The 23,550-nt window shown below is 31.9% G+C and overlaps 2 protein-coding genes across 4 annotated transcripts; both read right to left on the bottom strand.

Annotated features, from left to right (window-relative positions):
- LOC109353385 (uridine kinase-like protein 1, chloroplastic) lies at positions 1,175-7,187 on the bottom strand. Of its 2 annotated transcripts, XM_019595630.1 has the most exons (15): positions 7,008-7,131; positions 6,832-6,923; positions 6,273-6,342; positions 5,992-6,110; positions 5,067-5,163; positions 3,954-4,033; positions 3,557-3,751; positions 3,257-3,340; positions 3,074-3,134; positions 2,757-2,817; positions 2,501-2,594; positions 2,325-2,397; positions 1,784-1,866; positions 1,518-1,682; positions 1,175-1,461 (listed from the first exon to the last, which is right to left on the bottom strand). In XM_019595630.1, exons 1-14 carry the CDS (start codon positions 7,129-7,131, stop codon positions 1,530-1,532), a joined length of 1,386 nt encoding a protein of 461 aa, XP_019451175.1. In that variant the 3' UTR covers positions 1,175-1,461; positions 1,518-1,529. The 2 variants fall into 2 exon arrangements, with proteins under 2 accessions (XP_019451175.1, XP_019451177.1); XM_019595632.1 differs by having other exon boundaries at positions 1,175-1,682; positions 7,008-7,187.
- LOC109353647 (cytochrome P450 714A1-like) lies at positions 12,452-16,630 on the bottom strand. Of its 2 annotated transcripts, XM_019595986.1 has the most exons (6): positions 16,389-16,466; positions 16,311-16,344; positions 15,077-15,306; positions 14,661-14,911; positions 13,725-14,142; positions 12,454-13,036 (listed from the first exon to the last, which is right to left on the bottom strand). In XM_019595986.1, exons 3-6 carry the CDS (start codon positions 15,293-15,295, stop codon positions 12,605-12,607), a joined length of 1,320 nt encoding a protein of 439 aa, XP_019451531.1. In that variant the 5' UTR covers positions 15,296-15,306; positions 16,311-16,344; positions 16,389-16,466; the 3' UTR covers positions 12,454-12,604. The 2 variants fall into 2 exon arrangements, with proteins under 2 accessions (XP_019451530.1, XP_019451531.1); XM_019595985.1 differs by having other exon boundaries at positions 12,452-13,036; positions 16,311-16,630.

Genomic DNA, 23,550 nt, shown 5'->3' with positions numbered 1-23,550 from the left:
AGATGATTGAATTAAGGACAAAATTATCAGCAAATTATTTTTTCAATATAACATTATATTGTCTACAAGAAATTTATCTTCTACTTTACTACATAGTTTTATTTTATTGTCTTTGTTGCTGAAAATGATTTTCATAATAACTTGATAAACAAAATATGCATTCAATTTTCTCATATCGTAAAAGTTGAACTTAATTCACAGATGTTAGAGTGTTTTTTCAAACATGAGTAACTAACAATATCAACAATAAAACGTTAAAATTTACATCTGAAATAAATTTTCTCTTACTCACTTTAAAATCCGTAGGGTATAATAATTTTTGCATAGAAATACATATGTTATAAATATTAAATTATTTATAAAAATCTATAGAATCTTAGGACCTTTTTTATAAAGTTTCACAAAGACAATTTATGATCATAATATATTTTATAAGTGTAAAATCATTATAAACTTGAATGAAATGATAGTATTATAAGTAATATTAACATCTACGCATATAATCTATGCATATAAGAACCACATAATTTGCACAAAGTAAAAAAGTATTTAAAAATATTTGAAAAATAAAATCCAAGGGGAAGTTGTCCCACCTCTCCTAACTAAGTTACACAAATCATCACTCCATTTTCTATACATATACAAATCCTCCTCATATATATATATATACAGGGAGTTACTCAAGTGAGAACCGATCTCATGTAAAAATTGTGAGAACAATAAATCTGAGTCCTACAACTAATCATGGATGATTAAGATTAAAAGTGAGTTATTGGTCACATAATAGTTATGTGCATATATCTCTTAATCTTAACCATTCAATCAAAATCCAATTGTATATATTAAGTGTTCTTCTTTCTCACAATAACTCATTTTTCTCACGTAAATAGATTAACCACCTTTGCAGAGAGATGAATGTAATTTTTTAACAAAAATGGTGATAAACGTAATTAAGTTAAACAAAATATGGTATATTATAAAAATAAGTTCAAATAATATGAGTCAATATCTCTTCATTATTTTTATGCGTCCAAATCATTTATCACACATTTACAAATGCATACCAAATAAAAGGTGCAATCCTTCATCTATTTCCTTTCCACATAAAAATACTATACCAAACAAGCTTCAAATGTGCTCATCTAAAGAACTATGAAGAATATACGATGCCACATAAAAATCACATGCCCCATATGCATACACAAACAAGAATTTCAAAAGTTCTAAAACTTCAATTTCTATCTGGAACATAATTTATGAGCATGAATGAAGCAAGTAATGACTCATAATCATCATCTTCCAGTTCTTTTGAGAAGGGAAAACAATGAAAAACTACATATCTAAAAACATAAATATTGACAGTGAATTCATCTCTAGATAACACCTTATAAGCTGAAAACATTATCATTTACCCGAAAAATGAGTCACTTCATATTGTTTAAATAAGAGAACCTGGCTCTTGCTGGATCTTTTAATATCCTATCCCATCACAAGGAAGCTGCTAACCAGAAGGTGGTTTACATCTTATGTCACAAGACAAGATCGGTACCAAAGTAGCGATCGCCAAACTCACCCAATCCTGGGATAACACGAAACTCTTCGTTTAATGCATGATCAATCTCAGATGTGACAATTTTCAATGAGGGAAACTTTTTACACACGCACTGGATTCCCTCGGGAGCCTGAATTTAAAATGATCATAAGATCAGTTTATGTATACAGTGTGAAATAATATGAAACAATTATGATTATCTCTGCAGTGAAGGCATCAAATTTAACTTACAGATATGAGATTGAGGAATATAATGTGGGATTCTGGAACTCCTTTCTGAATGAGTAACGCAATTGCTTGGTTCGCAGAGTTACCTACAATGAAATGAATGAATGTTATTTATGTTATCTTCAATTGTTTGTGGACACAAAATACATTAAGTAAACATTTGATGTGAAGGATTCCAAAAGAATCAAGACTCAACTACTAGGTAAGGTTACTACTTTCGGCTTCGACCTGTTATTCCAGTGATAGCTAGCTAATAGAATTGCTTTTCATTATCTTCAATTATTGCATATCCTTTCCCAATAGTTTTCATTAAAATCGCTACCATAATGACATTTTACCCTGATTTTGCAAATAACTTAAAAAAGTAGTAATTGTGAACAAGGTTTCTTTCCCATGAATTTAAAGCATAAAATAAAGGGTGGGCGTTAATGGATAGCACAGAGGTTCTATTAGGTAAAGCCTATTCAAACATGATACCATAAACTGCATAGTAAATAGCATTTGCCAACAACATTTCAAATATGAAGGAGTAGATAAAGAGCACCTGTAGCCAAGACAGGGTCAAGAAGCAAGACATGTCGTTCTGAAATATCCTTGGGAAGCTTCTCATATATAAGCTGATTAGAAGTAAAAGAAAAGGGAGTTTAAAAAGGATTTATCATTAAAATAGTAACCATTGACCACATTTGTCGGAACCGATAGCAGAGGCACTGTAATTACCTGTTTTCCATTGTCTCCATCCCGATGGATCAGAATTTTTCCAATTTTAATGCTTTTACAACATGCTCGAAGTGCATTTTCCATACTCTCACCACTATAACGTTCAGCCAAAAGCAAACAGACAGTGATATTAAAGATCATTAATCATACTAAGCAAGGGAATTGGTGTTATTACATACTTCTTTCATTACATATCTAGTAGCATTGTATCATGTAGACTAGACCTGCCAAAATTAACACCCGATCTAAATCTCACCTTCGAATAATTGAAACGCCACACAATTTCTTGCAGAAGTCAACACCAGTGTAGACAGATCCTGTAAAATAAAGCAGAATTAAAATTTACATGTGGCACTTATTGGGATAAGACATTTTCAAATGAAAGGATTGGAAATTTATTTATGCATACACAACAGCCAACTAGGGAAGATAGAACAATTTACATGGGTTATGATGATCAACAACAACAACCAAACTTTAGTCCCACTAGGTGGAGTCGGCTATATAGATCGAACGACTCCATAATGATGATCTTCAAAAGATAAAAATACTAGGACAACGATAGATGCTTACCTGTTGGAGTAACTACTTGCTTCTCAACGAATGGAAGATGACCAAGGCCATGCTCAACAACCTAATAACCAAGATAGGAAATAGCATTTATGCCCTTTGTACCAACCACCAAGGAAATGAAAACCCGTGAAATTAAAAACCTAAAAAAAGAGAAGTTCAGCAAAGCTGTGAAACATATAGTACCAGACGTATGAGTCGATCTGAATAAAATACAAAATCATGCTTTGATATGTCTTGGTCACGAATCAATGTGTGCATGCCCCTTATCTGAAATATATAAGCACATCCATTAAAGGACCAAATATAGATTGAAAAAAAAATCATATTATCAGCTTTTGCCCTGTTAAAAGTAGGCTACAAGAGTTACCACTACAAGGGTCAGTATAATGTTTCATTATGATGTTCCTCGGGATCCTCCACAAAATTTCAACTATTGAAATAAAAAATAAGAAATGAATGTTGACAAACTAACCGCATAGATACCTGAAATGTTGACTGAATAACATACACATTAGGATATATCTTGCATAGATCATGTTGACCAAGTTTTGTGTGAATATGTTGCACGATCAGATCAACGGCAACATGATTATCACCACCTCTGGGAATGATCACATCAGCATACTTCTTTGATGGAAGAACAAAATCATCAAAGGCAGGCTTAACAAATTTTGCATACTGCAAAACCAACATTCTAGGCAGTTAGGAACATATAACAATGTGATTGATCACTATATCACATTTCATTAGGACTATAATAAAATCAAATAAGCATCAATATATCAAAGATTATCAAGAACATAAGAATTTATACGGGAAAAGATATTATTTAGCCTAACTTCAATTAAGTGATGGTTACTAATTAAATTAGTGAGCTTACCTGTTCAAGAACAGAGTTTATATCCCTGCCCCTCTCCACAGTATCACGTCTAATTCTACGAGCAAGCCTCACATCAGCATCTATAAGTAATTAAGGACCCAATATTACATTAAAGAGGGAAAGAGAGAGTTTCCAATATTCCATTACTACACACAAGAAATATTAGCATTTTTTTGTTTAGTGATCAGCAACTAAATACCAGTAGTTAATATCAAGAAATCAACACATGAGAGTTATGGGAAAGTGAGGAATGAATGGGAAAAAAAGTTTTTTTGTCTCTTGAATCATTGTGGTTCTAAAACTCTTCATGCTAAGAGGAGCATAGACCTAGAGAATATATCAATAGGTTGCCTACTGTTGGAAAATTTAAACCGCTATATGTTCAAAACTGTCTATTGCCATTTATGTACAATAAATGATATAAAGTATTCTACAGTTTTATTCCTACAGATCTACGTGACTATATATAAGTCATCCATGCGTTGAGAAAATACCATGCTTTTCTGTGACTGGGCAATTAGTTATTTTTAGCATCCCATGTCTCAATAATGGTCTCAACCCTACCGCAATTTTCTTGTGTAATAGTTGTTTCTAGGAGTTCAAATTTGTTTCTAGAGTCAAGTATGATGTATGTTTTGAGTATGTAAGCAACCTTAATGCAATAACGGAGATTTTGCAGCAGTAACCAAAATGCAACACAAAACATGACATGCAGAATTTAAAGAAATGTCAAATGATTCCAAATAATTACTAACCATGTTATAAAATATGTCAAAATTCATACATGGCACACCATTGAAAGGGCAGGAGCAGTGATTTAAATTGCAGACCACATCATGTGATACAGCCGTAATATTGCGGTTGCAGACTTGCGGTGACAGCCACAACTGCATCACAGCGCAGTTGCGATATGACAACGAATCACAACAATGCAACCGCATTGGACAGCATTTGGGCTGCGTCAGGCCGCATCAAGTTCAAAATTATTTTTTTAATCACAATAATCTGCATCGCAATGGCTGCAATCACAGTAACCGCAACTGTGACCCTAATCGCAACCGCAACTGTAATTTAAAACACTGGACAGGAGAGAGATGCAAAAACATATCAAACCTGTGTCAACAAAGATTTTCATGTTCATCAGATCCCGGACACCTTGCTCATGGAAAACAAGAATTCCCTCCAATATAATGACATCAGAAGCATTGACCTGAGCAGAGACATCAATTACTAGTTAGTAAAGGACCAGGAAAAAGTTAATGAATGGCAAATCACAAGCATCTGATACATTTCAAAACTCATAAAATATAGAAAAAACTTGTCTGGCATAAGATGTACTACTACATTGTGTGTGATTCACAGAACTCATACACATGTCTTTTGATATGTGCACCATGTACAATTCTAACTCAGAAACAACTGCATAATTGTTCGTGAATTGCAATCAGCTTTTAACAAATATAAAAGGCTAATCAGCATGTAATGCATATGGTAGAGCTTGGGTATTACTAGTACAAATTATGATTCAAAGGTTTTGGTAAGAGTATGGAATATGCAGAGAGATTAGACCACCTCTGTTTCACTAAGTTTCTCTTATCATGTTTTTAATTTCCTTCCTTTTAGTGAGAAGAATATATCTTATCTTCCCCTTTCTTTGCGTCTCTGTTTTCCATTCAAGATGATTCTTCTTCATTATCAAAAGATTCAATTTTACCAAATCCATAAATATTATATACAATATCTTATGGTATTAACAAATGGAAGAGCATGGTGATCATAACTTGTACTATCATTGACTGCACGAATCTAAATGGGGAGGGGACAACCAAGTGGATTTTTTATTATAAAAGTGAACCAAACGAATTTTGAAAATCCAATAAATGAAGGGTGATCTCCAGGGTCCAAATTTATCAATTTACTAATTTAAGGGTACAGTTTCAGAAACGCAACCAAAATGAATGAATTTCCATCACTGATAAGTGATAACCATATTAGTGCCAACTATAGACATTTCCTTCAACATGCTTTGGAGTGATACCTGCCGGAAGCTATCTGTCGAGCGTTGGTGCTTCTTGAAGTCGTAGATTGGGAGTTGAACACTCTGGCCACCTATGAGCTTTCTCATGCACTCTAATAGCTGCTCAGTATCAAAAGCATCTACAATAATATTAAGCTGTCATCTTAGTTCTCTACAAGCATATGAACTAAATATAGCATAGAGTAACAGAAGAGACAGGTAGCAAACTACTCTAAAGGAACTCCAAACTCAACAACTATACAAAACAGAATTTTTAATAATGACTCATACACATGAATTACCAGGATGATCAAAATTGTACTCGTGCACACGCTCCAACTCCTCAGGTGTCAAACCACGATAAAACGAATCCTATAGTTGAATGAAGAAGCATGTACAAAATTAAATTACTAGGCCACAAAGATGAAATATTTTCAATAATTACAGTGACACAATATACAAGTGTTATAAATTAGTGTTGTCCTCAATATTTTGTCATCACAGTTGTCCCTCAATAATTTAAATTGTCATCATTTTAGTCTTTCGCATGAAGTCATCTCTGCCCGGAGACTGATATGGCTGTTATTCGCTGCGCACTTTGTAAAGAATAGTTGGACCAAAATTCCATTTCAAATTACCTGATAATGGTAACACTTCTAAGAGACCGAAAATAAGATTCTATATTTTCATTCCCTAATTTTCTAAGTACCCGTCATGCTATTCCATGATTCAAGAAAATTATCAATTTAGTCCCTCGAATTGTGAACACTAATCATATCATATTAAACAGTAAAATTATGACCCACAGTGATAATATGATGGATTGTTAGAAAAAGAGTGAAATGTGGGTTATAGGAATACCTGATTGACAAGAACGACACGGTGATCGTGAAGTTGCTGGATAATCATATCACAAACAGTGGTCTTACCAGAAGCAGTGCCTCCAGAAACTCCTGAAACAGTGAAGCATAAGAAAATTGAAAGAGAAAAAGAGAATGGTAATGAGAAATAGAGAGAGAGAGAGAGAGAGAGAGAACCTATAACGAAGGGTTGATTGGGATTTAAGGTTGATGAATCGAAAGGAGAAGAAGAAGAACAAGAAGGTGAAACGACGGCGTCTAGGTGTAGACCTGAGAAGTGAGGACCTGATGCTGCCTCCATTCTGATGGACAACAAGATGGTGGACTGCTGATCAATGATGACTGTTTGAGAGTGAGAGTGGTAATATATAAGGGTGGAAACAGGCAGGCCGCCGATCAGGGGCCTATTAAACTTTTTTTACGAAGAGGCTAGACTCAGGCTTTTTAAAAAGCCTATTTAGCTTAACAGACTAGGCTTTAGGCCACCTAAAAGGCATATAAAGCCTAACAGGTCGGCCTATTATATAAGAATGTTAAAATTATATTATTTTAATATAAGCAATATTATTATATATGTGTAATATTAATATAAAAATGTATATAAAAATATAATTTAATTATTAGAATTAGATGGGTCTAACTAAAATAAGCCTATAAGCCCATTAAAATGTAGACATGGTAGCCTATTTCATGAGCATATAGTATAATAGGCCTTTAAACAGGCTAACAGGCCAAACTTTTAAACAGGCCAGGCCTAGGCTTTGAAATTTTTTTTAAACAGGCTAACAGGCCAGACCCAGACTCCTATGTGCTATATAAGCTGGGCCTATTTAAGGCAAAATCTGGCTTGACTTGGCCTGTTTCCACCCTTAGTAATATATATGAGGAAAAAAAGAATAATAAACAAATCAGATTCTAAGTTCCTAAATCCAAGTGATCGAGTTAACTTAAAATTCAAAAAATAATAATAAATAAATAAGGGTTCTAAGTTCCTAAATCTAAGTGATCGAGTTAACTTAAAATTCAAAAAATAATAATAAATAAATCAGGGTTCTAAGTTACTAAATCTAAGTGATCGAGTTAACTTAAAATTCAAAAAATAATAATAAATAAATCAGGGTTCTAAGTTCCTAAATCCAAGTGATCGAGTTAACTTAAAATTCAAAAAATAATAATAAATAAATCAATGATGTTACAGTTCCTGAATCCAAGTGATTAGGTTAACCGAAAATTCAAAATAATAATAAATTAATATTGATAGGGTTCCTGAATCCAAGTTGTTAGGTTAATCAAATGTTCAAAACTAAAATAAATTAAGAAAACGATTTTAGGAAATAAAATTTTTGAATTAAGAATTGGCCACTATGAGCTCATACTTTTTTTCTAAAATGAGAAAGAAAAAATGTTTATTTATTTATTTATTTTGATTTTTTGAAGTTTTGAATATTAAATGTATAGGTAATAATTAATTTTATTTTTATCCATATTTTATAAAAAATTCGAAATAACTTAAATAATTAAATACATTAACAATTTGAAAAAGAAATAACAGAAAATTATTAAAATAATAAGAAAAGATAGAGTCAAGTCACTTTGTTAAGATCCTTAAGATGAGAGATAAAATTTATCAGAATTTAAAATTTTGTTAATCAGAAGTTAGGGATTTAGCGGTTGAAAATTCGCTATAAATAGAGCCCACAATAAACATAAAAAGTTACACTGAAAACACTGAAAAAAACATCGGTAAATAACGTGCCATCGAAAGGGTGGAAATTTTTTATTCCATGTGATACAGTGCAGCCATGCCCACAGTTGCGTCGTACACTCTCTACACGTCTCAACCACAACAGTTAGATCTGCATACTTTCTTTTCCATCGCGTTGAATCCATAGCAAGCCAATCAGACGCGAAATGCTTTCCCAGTCTTACTGTACCGCGCCACACCGAATCACTGCACATGTGGGAACACGGGATTCCCTGCGGACGAGCTCACAGCACGGTGTTGTGCATCCCCCATCCATTGTGTGACAGTCCACCGTGTGTCTCAATGCTTTGACTTTTCCAGATTCATCCAATCACATGCTGCCATGTGTCCTCTAATCTACCAAACCCCAACATACTATTTCTACTTCTATTAATGCAAATTTCTAATATTTCAAAGGCAATAAAGTACTATTTTTCTATTTATTTCTTTCTTTTATTAGTTTAACAATACAATATTGCTTAATAAATAAAGAATTAAATTATTTTGTATATAATTTTTAAATACTTTGATTAATTATTTTATACAAGAGTGTAATGTTTACAATAATAAATAATTATTAGTAATAAAATTTATGAAGAATAGTAACAAGAAAAAAGAGATAAAAATCATTTTAATATTACTAACAATTAACAAACTTTTTTATGACTTTTTAAAAATTAATTAAATTGTTTACTTTCCGTAAATAATTAGAATTATGATTAACAAAAATTTGAATATTTTTTAAAACAAGTCAAATATGACATTATCATAAGTACTTTTCAAAATATAAAACAATTTTGATAATTAATCAAAGATGTAGAGAAGGTCGCCCTGAAGGCCTCTTTCTTCTCAAATCATCTTTGAAAGGTCGTGTTACGCTGCTTCTTTTCAATCTATTAAATCTCAAAATTGATTAAATTCTATTTTCTTAATTAGATAATTAGATAAACAACAAAAATTAACCAAAAAAACTTTTTTTACCAATAAATAAACATGCACAATAAACATTTTTTCCTAAAAAAAAATATATTTTCTTTAATTAAAATATATTCAACTAACAAATATTTTTCTACCTAAAGAACTACGTAAGGCTTGATCCCTATAATAGGGGGTAAATAGGACCAAAATTAATTTTGTTAGGCACAATAATAAATAAAAGAAATTCTTTTTAATGATAATAATAATAATAAAGTTATATATTTTAACGAAAGGTACCATCGGGTAGGGTGCTAATACCTTCCCTACCTTGTAACCGACTCCCGAACCTGGATATCAAAAATCTAAAAGCTCAAGGTAATTGAGCTTAACAAAATTTATATTTTTAACTATAAAATCTAGTAGCGACTCTAAATAAAATCGTCCAGTCAAAAATCGGGACGCGATATTAAATAATTTAGGACAGAGTATGTTGTATTATTCAATAGTTAGGAGATGTAAAATATGTTAACTAGCACTTTTTGCTACAATTCCCAAATCACGTGAGAAGAACAAGAGCGGAGAAATCCTTAAATCAAGCCTTTTCTCCCATTCTCTTCTGCCATCTTCATTCTCACCGATACAAGGAAGCGTCATGGTTGCGAATCTCGCCGGGAGAGGGAGCCATTGATGGTTGGAGAACAAGGTATGATTATCTCCTCCGTCTTCTCTTCTCCATTCTTCTTCGACACCGGCAACGGTGACCAAGGGCTGTCCATGGCGGTTTTTTCGCTTTTTTAGCGGCGGTGACAGTGAATCCACGGTTGTGCACCGTTTTGAAGCCTCTTCGTGGTTAGCGATGGTTATTATAGTCTATGGTAATCAAAACAATTATATCGTGTATGATGTCTTTGGTTAAAATGAAAAATTATGTTCATCTTCTCCAAAAAATAGCTATAGGATTGTGATTATATTTTCATCAAACACCTTCAAGATTAAAGTTATGCTTATTTTGACCTTCACAACTATTTTTTTTTAGCTAAATTAATCTCAATAAAAGACACTCTAAATATTACATATTCTTAAGTTCAAGGAAAGAAATAGAAAAATATATTTTAGAATTCATAACTTCAAAAAATATTTTAGAATTCATAACTTAAAAAGTCTTTTTTTTCATTTCATTCCGTTTAAAATCTAAGTCAGACTTTCAACTATTATTGATATTTTTTATAATCTAATTTATTAGCAAAAAGAAGACTTCTTTTTTTTGCTTTAAATATATCTTTCCAATCTATTTTACTTCATAAATTTCGTATAATTTTTGTTTTATTGTATAATAATTATTTTGAAATAAAATGGAAGGTCTCCTGAATTCTATCCATTTGTAGAGATCCTTGCATTTCTTTAACTCCAATTTATGTTCATTTTAAGTCAATTTTGATCAAAATTTAACTCTGTATTTAATTATATAAATTAATATATTAATTATGTTAAGATTCTTTGGTGTTAGAGAACATCCACATTTAGAGGTTGATGATACATATTGTTGTGAAAGTAACCTATTAATAATTTATATTTTATCTTATATTCCTATTATATCTCTAAAATTAACTCCTGATTTATATAACTTTTGTTGAATTATTCATCTATGATGTTATCCTCCGTATGATTTTGAGTTCCTTATTCGTTTAATGTGACACCTTTTTTGACAGCAAGATGTTTAGAAATGTAAATATATGTAATACTCAGGTCTACATTTAATTTAAATCATTTCTAAACATCTTCTTTTAAAAAAATGTAAATACATTTTGTTGGAATTTGGTAACCCAATCAACCTCTTGTCTATTCCCTTTTTCCTAAATAAAAGTTGTTTAAGATGACATGTGTCGCATCTTCTTTTCTACCCAAAGTGAAAAGTTAGTCTATGATAGATGATGTTTCTATGCTATTAATTTCACCTATCTAAAAATAAATTATTTTTGAACATCTTTTAAATATTAAATATCTTTAATGAAATCTGAATAACATATTTTGTGGCTTGTGTTGTGTCTTCATTTATGGCTAAAGTAGAAAGTCGATTTACGACTAGTGCGGCTTATTCGTGGTTGATTATATCTAATTAAATAAAAACCAGTACATCTTAATCATACTCAAATCAATGGAAAAAAATCAAATCAAATCAAATCAATAACTTTTCAAACCAATGAACTAATATTTTCAAAGTACCTGGGAGTAAGATGAACTCTTGGGAGAGCCAAAAATAAAAAAATAAAATCATTTGCTTTAATAAATGAATTTTAACAGTATAAAAGTTTATATTAACAAGGTTGTCATTTTAATACGGACTGATGATATGCTAATATCATGTCCGATCTATAATCGACTCCCAATACTAGAACTTAGGTTTAAAATAAAATAGTATCCAAATTGGACATAATAGAGAGTTTTCTACATTTTAATTGCAAAAAACAAAGTGACGACTCCAAATCTTTTGGGAGAAGTTGAAATCGAGTTTACTTCTTCCTAAATTGCAGAGTCAGTTTCTAACCAAAAATCGGGTCGCAACAACTACCATAAACAGAAACGACCCACTAATATGAATTGATATTTTATCCATCTTATTTATTTTGTTAGGGCAAAGTGAAATTTCAAATGGTTATCATGGTGATTAGATAATCATTGATCATAACCTATATGAAGATCTTGATTACAAGCAAATATATCAAGTTAGTCACCTTAACAAGAAATAACTTTATAAACATCAAATAAGTTTTCATTGTTCTATATGTCAAACAAGGGAGCAAAGACAAGAAGATGGTCTATGTTTTATTTATGGAAATGAAGTATCTCCTGGTATAAGGAGATAAGTTATCTCCTCCTTCCAGTGAAATCATGACATGTGCCATGCTTCATCATTTTCTATAAAAATATTTTTTTAAATAAACAAAATAGCATGTCACATTTTTACTGACTGACTAGAGGAGATAAATTATCTCCTGATATGAGGAGATACATTATTCTCTTTATTTATTTAGCTATAATTAAAGGGTTTTTCATTCTTACAAATCAAACCAAAGTTGCTAGTAACCCACAAAACTAGTCTTACTCCTTGGTCTCATGCATTAACCTTGCTAACAAGAAGCTTAATACCATACTTTGGCATTAATGAAATGTTGAACACAGGACAATGTTGATAATTTGGGGAAGTTGCAAAGTTGAATTTTGATAGAAGAAGACAAAGTATTATCTTCATTTCAATCATGGAAAAGTTTTGGCCTAAGCAAATTCTACTCCCAAGGCCAAATGGTACATAAGCTTGTGGATACTTACATGCTTTAGAAACACCATCAGCAAATCTTTCTGGTTTAAACTCGCAAGCATCTTCACCCCAATTGTTAGGGTCACGGTGTAATGCAGACAAGTTCAACCACAAGATTATACCTTTTGGTAGGACTAGCTGACCCAATTTCACATCAGCTAAAGCTTCTCTTGCAGCCATAACCCCAGGTCCATATAGGCGTAGACTCTCTTGAATCACCATTGTCATCTGCATACATAGGAGCAAAAGGTTAAGGTTCGATTTCTGGAACGACACTTGTTAGGAAGGACAACCACAAACCTCGAAAGAGATTAGTTCCTTAGCCATAAGGTGAGGAGATACCCTTAGTAGTACAAAAAAACTACTAAAACATCTAATGTTTTTGTGGGCTATTATTAAAAATGTGATATATGCGAGTTATAGGGCCACTGTATATATTGTTATATTCAATTTTCAGTCTTCATCATTAGTGTTAATATATTGTCCCAACCAACAAGGCGTTTGTTTAGTGGTGTAAGGTCTCACTTGATCCCAGGATGACCAAAAGGTCTAGGATTCGATTTCTGGGAACGACACTTATTGAGAGGAACAACCACACACCCCAAGAGTGATTAGTTCCTTACTCAAAAGGTAAGAGGATATCCTTTGGTAGTATCAAATAAATATAGATATATAGTGAATTCTAAATATCAGATACCATGTACCAGATTCATCATAAAAGAAATCTTATAGTAATAATATAAAAGTTGACAAACCACACATCAAATTTCATATCGTGTAACATGTAACTACAGGAAGACATTAGTTATCTCCACAAATGTGACATGAGAAAAAAGTTAAATATGCATTGAAGTTTAATTTTAATGAACAATAAATTTAATTTTAGAAGAGAGTAGGAGTTAAGTGTTGTACTCACTGATTTCAACTTTTGAAGTTTGTCCATGTCATTGAAGCTATGAGGCAAAATGTGACCAAAGGTCTCAACAATCTCAGATCTAACACTTTGTTGCCATTCAGGATACACTGTGAGAAGCATCAGTGTCCAAGCAACAGCAATAGCAGTTGTATCAGATCCTGCAAAGTAAATATTCTTGCACATATCTATAATCATTCTATTAACTTCATTCTTCCCAAGCTTCAATAATTTTCCTTTGCTATCTGAAATTGTTGCATTGGTAGTACCTTCTATCATTCTTTGTAAAAGGTCCTTTTCATTTGCATGCATAGTACTATTCTTATTCTCTACTTCACGATTGTGTATCACTTTCATTATTAGCATCTCAACCTCTTTCTCCAACTTCTTTATCTCTTTCTTTTCCTTGGTGAGAAAATAGCTGAAAATTAATGTATCATATCATTAGTTATGTTAATGATAGACTCTTACATATTGAGGTCAGGACAGGTAGATGAATATAGTCTTACCCTTGCAAGGGAAAAGACTATTTCAAAATTTGAATCCGTAACTTTTACGTCATAAGGCAAACAATTTTATCTTTTCGATAAAACTTACCCTATTAAGTGAATGATGTATAATATAGCATTTCAAATATGTATCATATTTATCCTAGTTTTTTTTCTTAATATTTTTTTATTTTTAGATATTCTATGGATACGTATCCATGATGAATAAGAGCATATCTGTGTCGGATACGTGTCCGTTAATGACACGTGAAGGAGTTTCACGTATCTGTGCTTCAGAGCTTACAAGGATTTTGCAAACTATTATTTCATAATTTTAACTCATAAGGCAAATAATTTTATCTTCTTGACAAAACTTACCCTATTAAATGAATGATGTATAATATAGAATTTATATTTTGAATAAAATTCAATATATATATATATATACTACCTTAGGTTTGGAAATCCAAATAGAACACTTGGTTTTGCTAGGGTAGCTTGCAAAGTTGCCAATTTTGCAAAAATCTCATTGCCTTGAGCATAAGAGGTACCAAAACAAGTCTTCGAAATGATATCTGCTGTGAGAACCTTCATATCTTCTTCAATTACAATCTCTACAATCCCACCCTTACTTTCTCTTATATGGCTCTCCCATTTTCTGATTATTTCCATCGTAGATTCTTCCATCAAATCTACCACATTCTACAAGTTAAACAAAAGAATAACTCAATTGATAAAGTTCCACAATATGGACCAACAACAACAAACCCTTTATCACATTATGTGAGGTCGGCTACATAGATCGAACGACGTCATAATACTCTATCATAAATCATGTTTATTGACAATAAACACTGATATACGAACCTTAATTTTGGAAAGGAAAAACTCAGGAGAAATAAGATTCCTTTGAAAAGACCATTTGAATCCATTATTGGTAAGAATGCCAGAAGTACCCAACATTGGCTTCAATGATTCAGTAAAATGTGAAGGCCTCCCTAAATCCAAGGATCTAAACAAGTTCATCTCTTTTATTAATGCTGCATCTTCCACATATAGATGTTGCTTCATTCCAGTGGAGTACATGTATATTGAACCTGATTAATTATCATATAACCATCAAACATACTAATATATCAAATGAAAAACTTTCAATTCATGCAAATTCTTTTGTGATATAACACAAGTATAATATATGATTGTAACAAGATTATGAATAAAACATACAAATATATTCAAGTATACATAAGTAATATTCATATAAAATAACATGGAAGAAAATGAAATCAAAAATTAAAAACAACCCAATTGAAACCAACAAGAACAATATGGAAGAAAATGAAATCAAAAATTAAAAACCTTCTTTTGTGGCCTAGCCCTGTTAATATTGGCTCAGGATATAACTAAACCAGAACAGCTTAAAATTATTCACCATGAAATAAAACACAGGGCTGTCACAAAATAGAGCACATTTTGAGCAGATTGATGGTACAAATCTATATAATTTCTGTTGGACCAGATTGATGGGAAGAGTTGAAAGACACAAGTGAGACACTACATCTTGAACCAAAACCTTGAGTTATTAGTTTAATGTATCTTTTCTACTCATAAACTTTTTCACTTTGTCTCGCATATCCAATGTATGACTTCATACTTGAATAAGTGAAATAATATCCCTTCAAGTGTGGGTACCACATACTTTTTGGTTCACTCCCCTTTAAGTCCACTCTGTTTAAGCCGAACCATCGACTCTCATACCACTTGTTGGACCACACGGTGATCAAAAAGCCTCCAACCACTATGGAGTTCCATTATTAATGGAGTATGAGAATAGTGAAAAGACACACGTAAGACATCACACCTTCAACTAAAACCTTAAGACTTTAGTTTCATGAGTCTTTTCTATTTATAAATTCGTTTGCTCCTCCTCACGTATCGGATTACACTTGAATAAACCAAAAAATTTAAAAGAATTATAATTGTATCTACCAACTTTTCACACATACATATGATATTACATAACCTATCCTAGATCAACAAACTGTAATGTTATTGTAGCATATCTAACACTAATTTAATACATAAATATAAGCATATATACCATAGTGTTGCTTCCATGTATGAAAATATGGGAAAATGGAATAAACCCATTTATCTAAGTCATTAGAAGATTGAGGAGGTTGGTGATGGATCCTTAGCATCTCTGAAATGTTGCCAAAAGGGAATGAAGGCTTTGGTCCATTGATGCCTTGTTTCTGTAGCATGGATCTGATCCTTTGAGGCTTTAACCAAAGTTTCTGAAATAATATTATGACACTACATATCACTATCACTATGGTTGACCAAAATATCTCATTCATCATTCTCTCTTGATGAAACTACCACCACCCTTCAGCTTCTTTATTTAGTCTCTTATACTGGTTGTGTTATTTCCAATGTTATGATAGTCGAGCCGGACATCAACTTAGAAGAGGTTCTGTATAGGTTATAACCAGTTTAACCGGTTAAACTGTTTGGTCGGACCGGTCAAAATTATATATATATTATATAATTAATAAAAATAATTGGTTCTACTAAGACTCATTTACAAAATTCAAGCATTTTATAATTTAAATTGTATTGTCTTACTCATTAGCTTTTAGTGCACTCCAGCTGGCACACTTATGTCTCATGCACATATATGTGTTCCATCCAAATTAATTACTACTTAGAAGTGTACACGCAAGACCAAAATCTGCAGTTATGTACTATATGAAATTTGTAATAAGATTGGAAGAAAAGATTTGGGGGTGAGGATGATGTTAAATTCTTTTAACAAATTTTATGAGCCTTTAATGGTTTATAAGAACCTTTATTTAGGACCTTGACATTATGACATTTACATTATGACATTCACATGTAATAAAATAAAGTTAAGGAAAATGTGGTTCCATTGCTATTTCCCTTTGTGATGTTCTTTCCTGGTGTTACCTGGTACTGCTCTTTCTGGTTGCCTTTTATTGTCACCTCTCCGCATTCCCTTTATGAGTTCCTTGATGATTAGAAACTCAGTTTCCTTCCTTCCGCTTTATAACACTACAACACTACACTGGACTTTCTTTTATGCAACCCGAGATCTTTCTTAATCTTACTTTTTTGTTTCTATTCGTAAGATAGAAATGAATGAGATGATATCAGAATGAATATTGCTCTCTTTTATTCCAATGCATCAGTCCCTGGTTATAGAAGGGGTTTTGGAGGAGTTATCGGGAGTTTATTCGAGAAAGTAAGTCCTCCACCATAGAGGAAACTGCCCATGAAGTGAGAGAGGAGGGATACTTGGGATGATGACGATGTGCAGAGGCGACAACGAGAGACTCATGAGATGGCAGCGTAGAGGCGAAGCCAACTTATGACGGTGAAGCTAACGGTGGTGACTACCGAGGGAGTTTCTCTTGAGTCTTAACAAGGTTTTCATGACCGTCTTAGTCCATTAAGGGCTTGCATTTTGGAGGAAAACATTGTTGTCTACTTATCCATTTGCTGTTTTCTGGGATTTTTTTTTTGACGTTGTAGTTAGCCTGTCAGTCTAACCAACCGGGTTATTTCGAGTTCTTCCGGTCTAACCTGGTTAGACCGGTTTTAGCATGGCCAGAAACGGCTAGATGAGCCTTCCAATTTTTTGCTGGTACGAGACCATCCCTTCTAGCGGGTGATGGTCAGACAGGTTGGACTGTCAATCCTGATCCCAATAACCTTGGTTATTTCTACCTTTCATATACTTTAGAAGTTTTGTTATTAATATTATATGAATGTAATATTTATGTACTAATGGTGTAAAGATTTGTACACAGTTAGTGCTTATTCACCACTTTAGTTGTATTATTTTTTTTTAAATCAATGATAATTGTAAATGAATGGCAGATGATATAATGATAGTATAAAAAAATCTTATACTATCGGTGTATTCATCTTTTCCTCACATTATGTATCTTTAACACATGCGTTTTGCAATTTTTTTGTACTACCAATGCTATTCCTTCATTATGGGTAATGAACTAATCTCTTCCGGATTCATAGCTGTCCCTCCCAACAAGTGTCGTCCTCAAGAATCGAATCATCGACTTTGGAAATCAAGTTAGGTCTTAGAGCACTAGACCAACAACACCTTTTAATAACTTAATAACAAAAACATCATTTTTTTCCTGTAATTAGGAGACTTAATTAACAAATTGAGTATAAATTCTATGCATTGACAATTTAAAGATTTTATACATATTCATTCATCATCCATCATTTATTTAATTTTATTCTAAGTCAATAATAATTATTAAATATCAATGGTGAATATTATAATGATAATGTATAAAACTCATACACTATTAACGAATTTTTCTATAACAAATTTGTCTTACATTTTTTTATAATTAAATGGAATATGCCTGGACAAATATTCATTATCCTCCATCGAAATCTACATATTCTCATGTGAAGAGTTAAAAGTCTTGAATGATGACAATGAAGATGAGAAGGGTGAAAATTCTCATGTGAAGAGTTAAAATTGGTTTGCTTTATTATAAGACCAAATTAGCTCTATCTATACAAATACACTATTAAAGATCCTCAATGTCAATTTCCTTTTGGGTATTTAAAATATTAATACATTTTTATTTTACAATTTAATATTATCTATTTTATGATAGTTAGAATTTAAAAATATTTTTCAATTAAGAAACTTCCTTGATACACAAAAAGAAATGATTCGAAGTTTTATAACTTTCAATTTTGATAATTTTTTAATGTTATTACTTTTACATAAAAGAAAAGCATATCTCTAAACTTTATTTATTTTATGTATTTTTTTAATTAGTTACATAAAATGATTACTTCCAAAAAATGAACAGTAGTTAGAAAGTTCAAATCCAAAAATAAAGATAGAGCAATACTCTTAAAAAATAGTTTGTTAGTTTCCTATAAACAACTTCTGAAAAAGATAAATGATTCCCTTTGTAAAAGGAGGTATTTTAATTTGGATAGTGTGAATATCCAATTTTATTAAAACCATATTTAAAAATAAAAAACTTCAAAACAATTTTTTTAAGTATTTTTTAGATGTCACATAATCAATTTTATCACTTTGAATTTCAACTAACATACATTTAATTACAAATGATTTACTTATAGGAGCAAATTTACTTATATGATGTACTTTGACTGTGAAATTATAGTCCTAATGTACTTTTTGTATTATTTATAAAACTAGTGCAACTTTTACAAATTCAATTACAACATGGTTGATTCTTTTTTTTTCTCTTAGACCCACCTAAATTGACAGTTTGGGTAAGTTTTTTTTTTTACCTTGCTCCATAAAATTTGCCTCTCAAGTAGGAGTTTTACCTTGTTTTGTATACCCTCTTTCTTAAATCTGTACTAACGTTAGAGTTTCCTTTATTTTAATTTTTTTTCTCTACATAACTCCAAAATTGTCTACTATGAATGAGTTTTATATTTAATTTTACTCTAATCTCTCTCCTAAATCGTCCACTATGGTGGAGTTCTTTTTTTATTTTCTCCCCCCTAAATCGACAATTGGGGGAGTTCTATTTATATATTTTTGCCATAAATCGTCCGTGTAGATAGTATTTTTCATTGTTTCATTTTTTATTTTCTTCTTACAAATCGGCAACCTAGTTGCCAATTCATCTTTTTCACTTATATATTGATGCCACAATCCGATTTTCTTCACCTAAAATCATAAAATCTACCATCTACTCAAACACTTTGTTACTCTTTCTCAGTTGGAGCTATTTACCTCATACACATTGTTACTTGATTAGATGTTAGTATTCTCACTTAGAATTATTACATTTTATCCTATTCTTTTAACTTTAGTATATTTAGTTGTTAAATTTTTAGTTTTAATATTCTTACTTTGTCAACTACAGATGACTATTGTAAGGGATATTGTTAGCAATTTTAGTGATGAAGAAGACATTGAAATATACAGTGATGAGGAGAAGGTCGACTTTGATGTTGGTTCATCTTGTAGGATAACATATAATACTCCATCATCATTTTTTCATAACACAAATTCTGAAGTTGGTCGTGATTTTGCCCATGCAACTGGTTTAATGAATAATAATAACAATGATATGTTTGTTGGGATGCAATTTGAATCTAAAGAAGGCATAATAATTGCTATTAGAGAATTTCATATTCAAATTTCATTTGATTATGTTGTTGATGAGTTTAGACCTGATAGATATATTGGCAAATGTACACATTTTTGTGTCGGATGTGAGTTATGAATTTATGCTTCTTTTAACATTAAGAATTACAATTAGGAGATTAAGAAAATTAATAAAACATACGGTTGTGTATCTATGTTGGTTTCCCAAGATCAAACCAAATTTGTTGGAATTTGTTGAAAGAATGATGTTTTAAAGTGAAATGAAAAAACTCACTAGTCCCACTCTGCTTGGAGGAGGGAAGTTGAAAGGTTTTATAAGCCTTAAGTTGCGACCCAACATTCTTTTTAATAAAATATTTAATAATTAATTTATTTATTTATTTAATTTTTTTGGGGTCTTTTGGGTTTGGATTGTGTGTTGACCAAGTCAACATACACATGCAACAAGGAAAGAGCACTTAGAGAGTCGTTGGAGGATATCTCAACCATTATGATAGAGTCGTTGCTAATAGAGCTGTTGGTGAAAGAGCTGTTAGAGAGCCGTTGGAGGCCTCAGGCTATAAATAGAGGTTTTTTTCTCTCGTTATAATTTACACCTAGTTGAAGATGTTTACCTCTCAACTTCACTTTCTCCCCCTTATATTCCATCGACGCATTTCCGCAACCTTCTCCCTCTTTCTTTCCGTGGCACTTGAGAATTGACACAAACAGTCAAAGTGGGAATTTCAAGAACTAGCACTGGTCTTCAGTATTGTGGAAAAAGAATTGGCATGGGTAGTCATATTGTAGAAATTCGAGAATTGACACTAATAGCCATATTGTGGGTGTATTCGAGAGTGATTCTTACAGTGCAGTAAGAAATCTTATAACATAGAACTGAGTTGTTTTATCCTGGGGACGACATGGTTGATAGTCTGCTTGCACATTTAAGGTAATGCCACGAAACGTCTTAAAGAGAGCGACATAGTCGTGACTTAGCCAATAACGATTATTTCGTGTCATTCAGAATTGTTGCGAGCTACAGGAACAACAATTTTAAGATATTTTTACTGTAATGACATTCGTAGATAATATTATTGGACTGAATAACTATGACCTGGACAAGCCATTTCAATTTGATGGGACAAATTTCAGACGTTGACAACATAAAATGAAATTTTCCCTCACTATAAGAAATGTTGTTCACGTTCTAAAAACCAACATCCAAGTGGTGTCGGATGAGGCTGAAAAATAGGCAAGGGATAAACTGGCTATTGAAATAGCTCTCTAGAATGAAAGTGATTACTTATGTAAGAACTTCATTCTGAATGAGTTGTCTGATGATCTATATGATTACTACAACTCAAGTCTGCCAAATTAATTTGGTATGTACTTGAAAAAATATGATACTGAGGAAGCTAACACTAAAAACTATGTTGTTAGCCTCTACCTCAAGTATTAGATGACTAATGATAAATCAGAAGAGTCTCAATCCCATGGGATACAGAAAATTGTTCATGAGATCATTTATGAGGGTATGTCCCTAAATGAACAATTCAATGTGACTGTCATGATTGACAAAATTTCTTATAGCTGAAAAGACTTCAAAAACCTTCTGAGGCATAAGACCAAAGAAATCTCTTTAGAATATATGATCACACTTCTTCGTATTGAAGAAAAGGCTCGTAAGCAAGATCAGAGATAAGATGTCTTGATTGTCTCCAACAATAGCACTAAGAAGAAATTCTCATGTGCGGTTCTGAGCCTTCTAGCATTAATTCGAAGAATCAAAACCATAATGAGAATAAGCCTAAGAACATCAGTCACAATAAGAATTTGAACCCTCAAAAGGTCCAATATGCCAAGCCACATACTAAGAATGACTCTGGAAACTTATTCACCTACTTCAAGTGTGAGAAACTAGGTTGTATGGAATGCAAGTATAAAAATAAACAAATTGACCGTCTTCCGCAGGCCAACATGGTTGATGAACCTCTTGTGGCTGTATTATCTTAGGTCACTATGGTTTGAGGAACTGATGGGTGGTAGGTAGGTATTGGCGCATTTCGTCATGTTTGCTATGACCATACTATGTTCAAAACATACATAGATGTTGATGACAAGAAGGTGTTGTTGGGTGACTCCCACACCACTGTTGTTGCCGGAACTGGTGATGTGGAGCTGAAGTTTACATCTCGGAAGACTTTGATTCTCAATGGTGTAATATACCCAGACCATAGAAGCAGACTTGTATAGTCTTACTAGGAATGAGGTATTTGTTAGGAAAGGGTTCGCTAGTGGTGACATGTTTAAATTAAATGTTGATGTTTCTATTAATAAAATTTCAGATTCTATTTACATGTTGTGCGATTTTAATATTTGGCATTCTAGACTTGTCATATTAATAAACGTGCAATTTCAATTTGAGTAGCTTAGGTTTAATTCCAAAGTTATCTAAAAAAGATTTTGAAATTTGTGAATCATGCAGTCAAGCGGAAATTTCACAAAAACTTCATAAATCAGTAATGCGAGAATCTGAGCCTTTGGATTTAATACACTCGGATATATGTGAATTAGATGGAACATTAACTAGAAATGGTAAACGTTATTTTATCACTTTTATTGATGATTGTTCTGATTTTACTCATGTATACCTTATGAAAAATAAAAGTGAAGCATTTGACATGTTTAAGTTATATGTAATTGAAATTGAAAATCAATTCAACAAGAAATAAAGAAATTTAGGAGTGATAGATACACTGAGTATGACTATAACATGTTTAATGATTTTTATAAATTAAATGACATTAATCCTGAAACAACTGCAGCATATTCACCTGAAATGAATGGTAAACCTGAAAGAAAGAATAGAACTTTAACTGAATTAGTAGTAGTTATTATGTTAAGTTTTGGTGCAACATCCTCTTGGTGGGGTGAAATTTTATTAAATGTATGTTATGTGCTAAATGAGTTCCCAAGACCTACATTTCTTGGTTTCAATAGGACTTCTTACGAGCATTGTTTCTATCTACTATTATCTAAAAATAATCAAGTTATAAATGACTGGACGAAACCAAGAAATAACTCAACACGTGCGAAATTATAGAAGGTTTCCTTTAAGATCAACAATTCCATCGAATTGAGTACGATTGTATGTAAGAAATTTTTCCCCATATGAAATTATTAAGAATAG

The sequence above is a fragment of the Lupinus angustifolius genome, chromosome LG08 (genome assembly GCF_001865875.1).
Source record: "Lupinus angustifolius cultivar Tanjil chromosome LG08, LupAngTanjil_v1.0, whole genome shotgun sequence".
In the NCBI taxonomy this organism is placed as follows: domain Eukaryota; kingdom Viridiplantae; phylum Streptophyta; class Magnoliopsida; order Fabales; family Fabaceae; genus Lupinus; species Lupinus angustifolius.
Note: the sequence above shows the minus strand (reverse complement) of the source record. Positions and strands in the feature narration are given on the sequence as shown.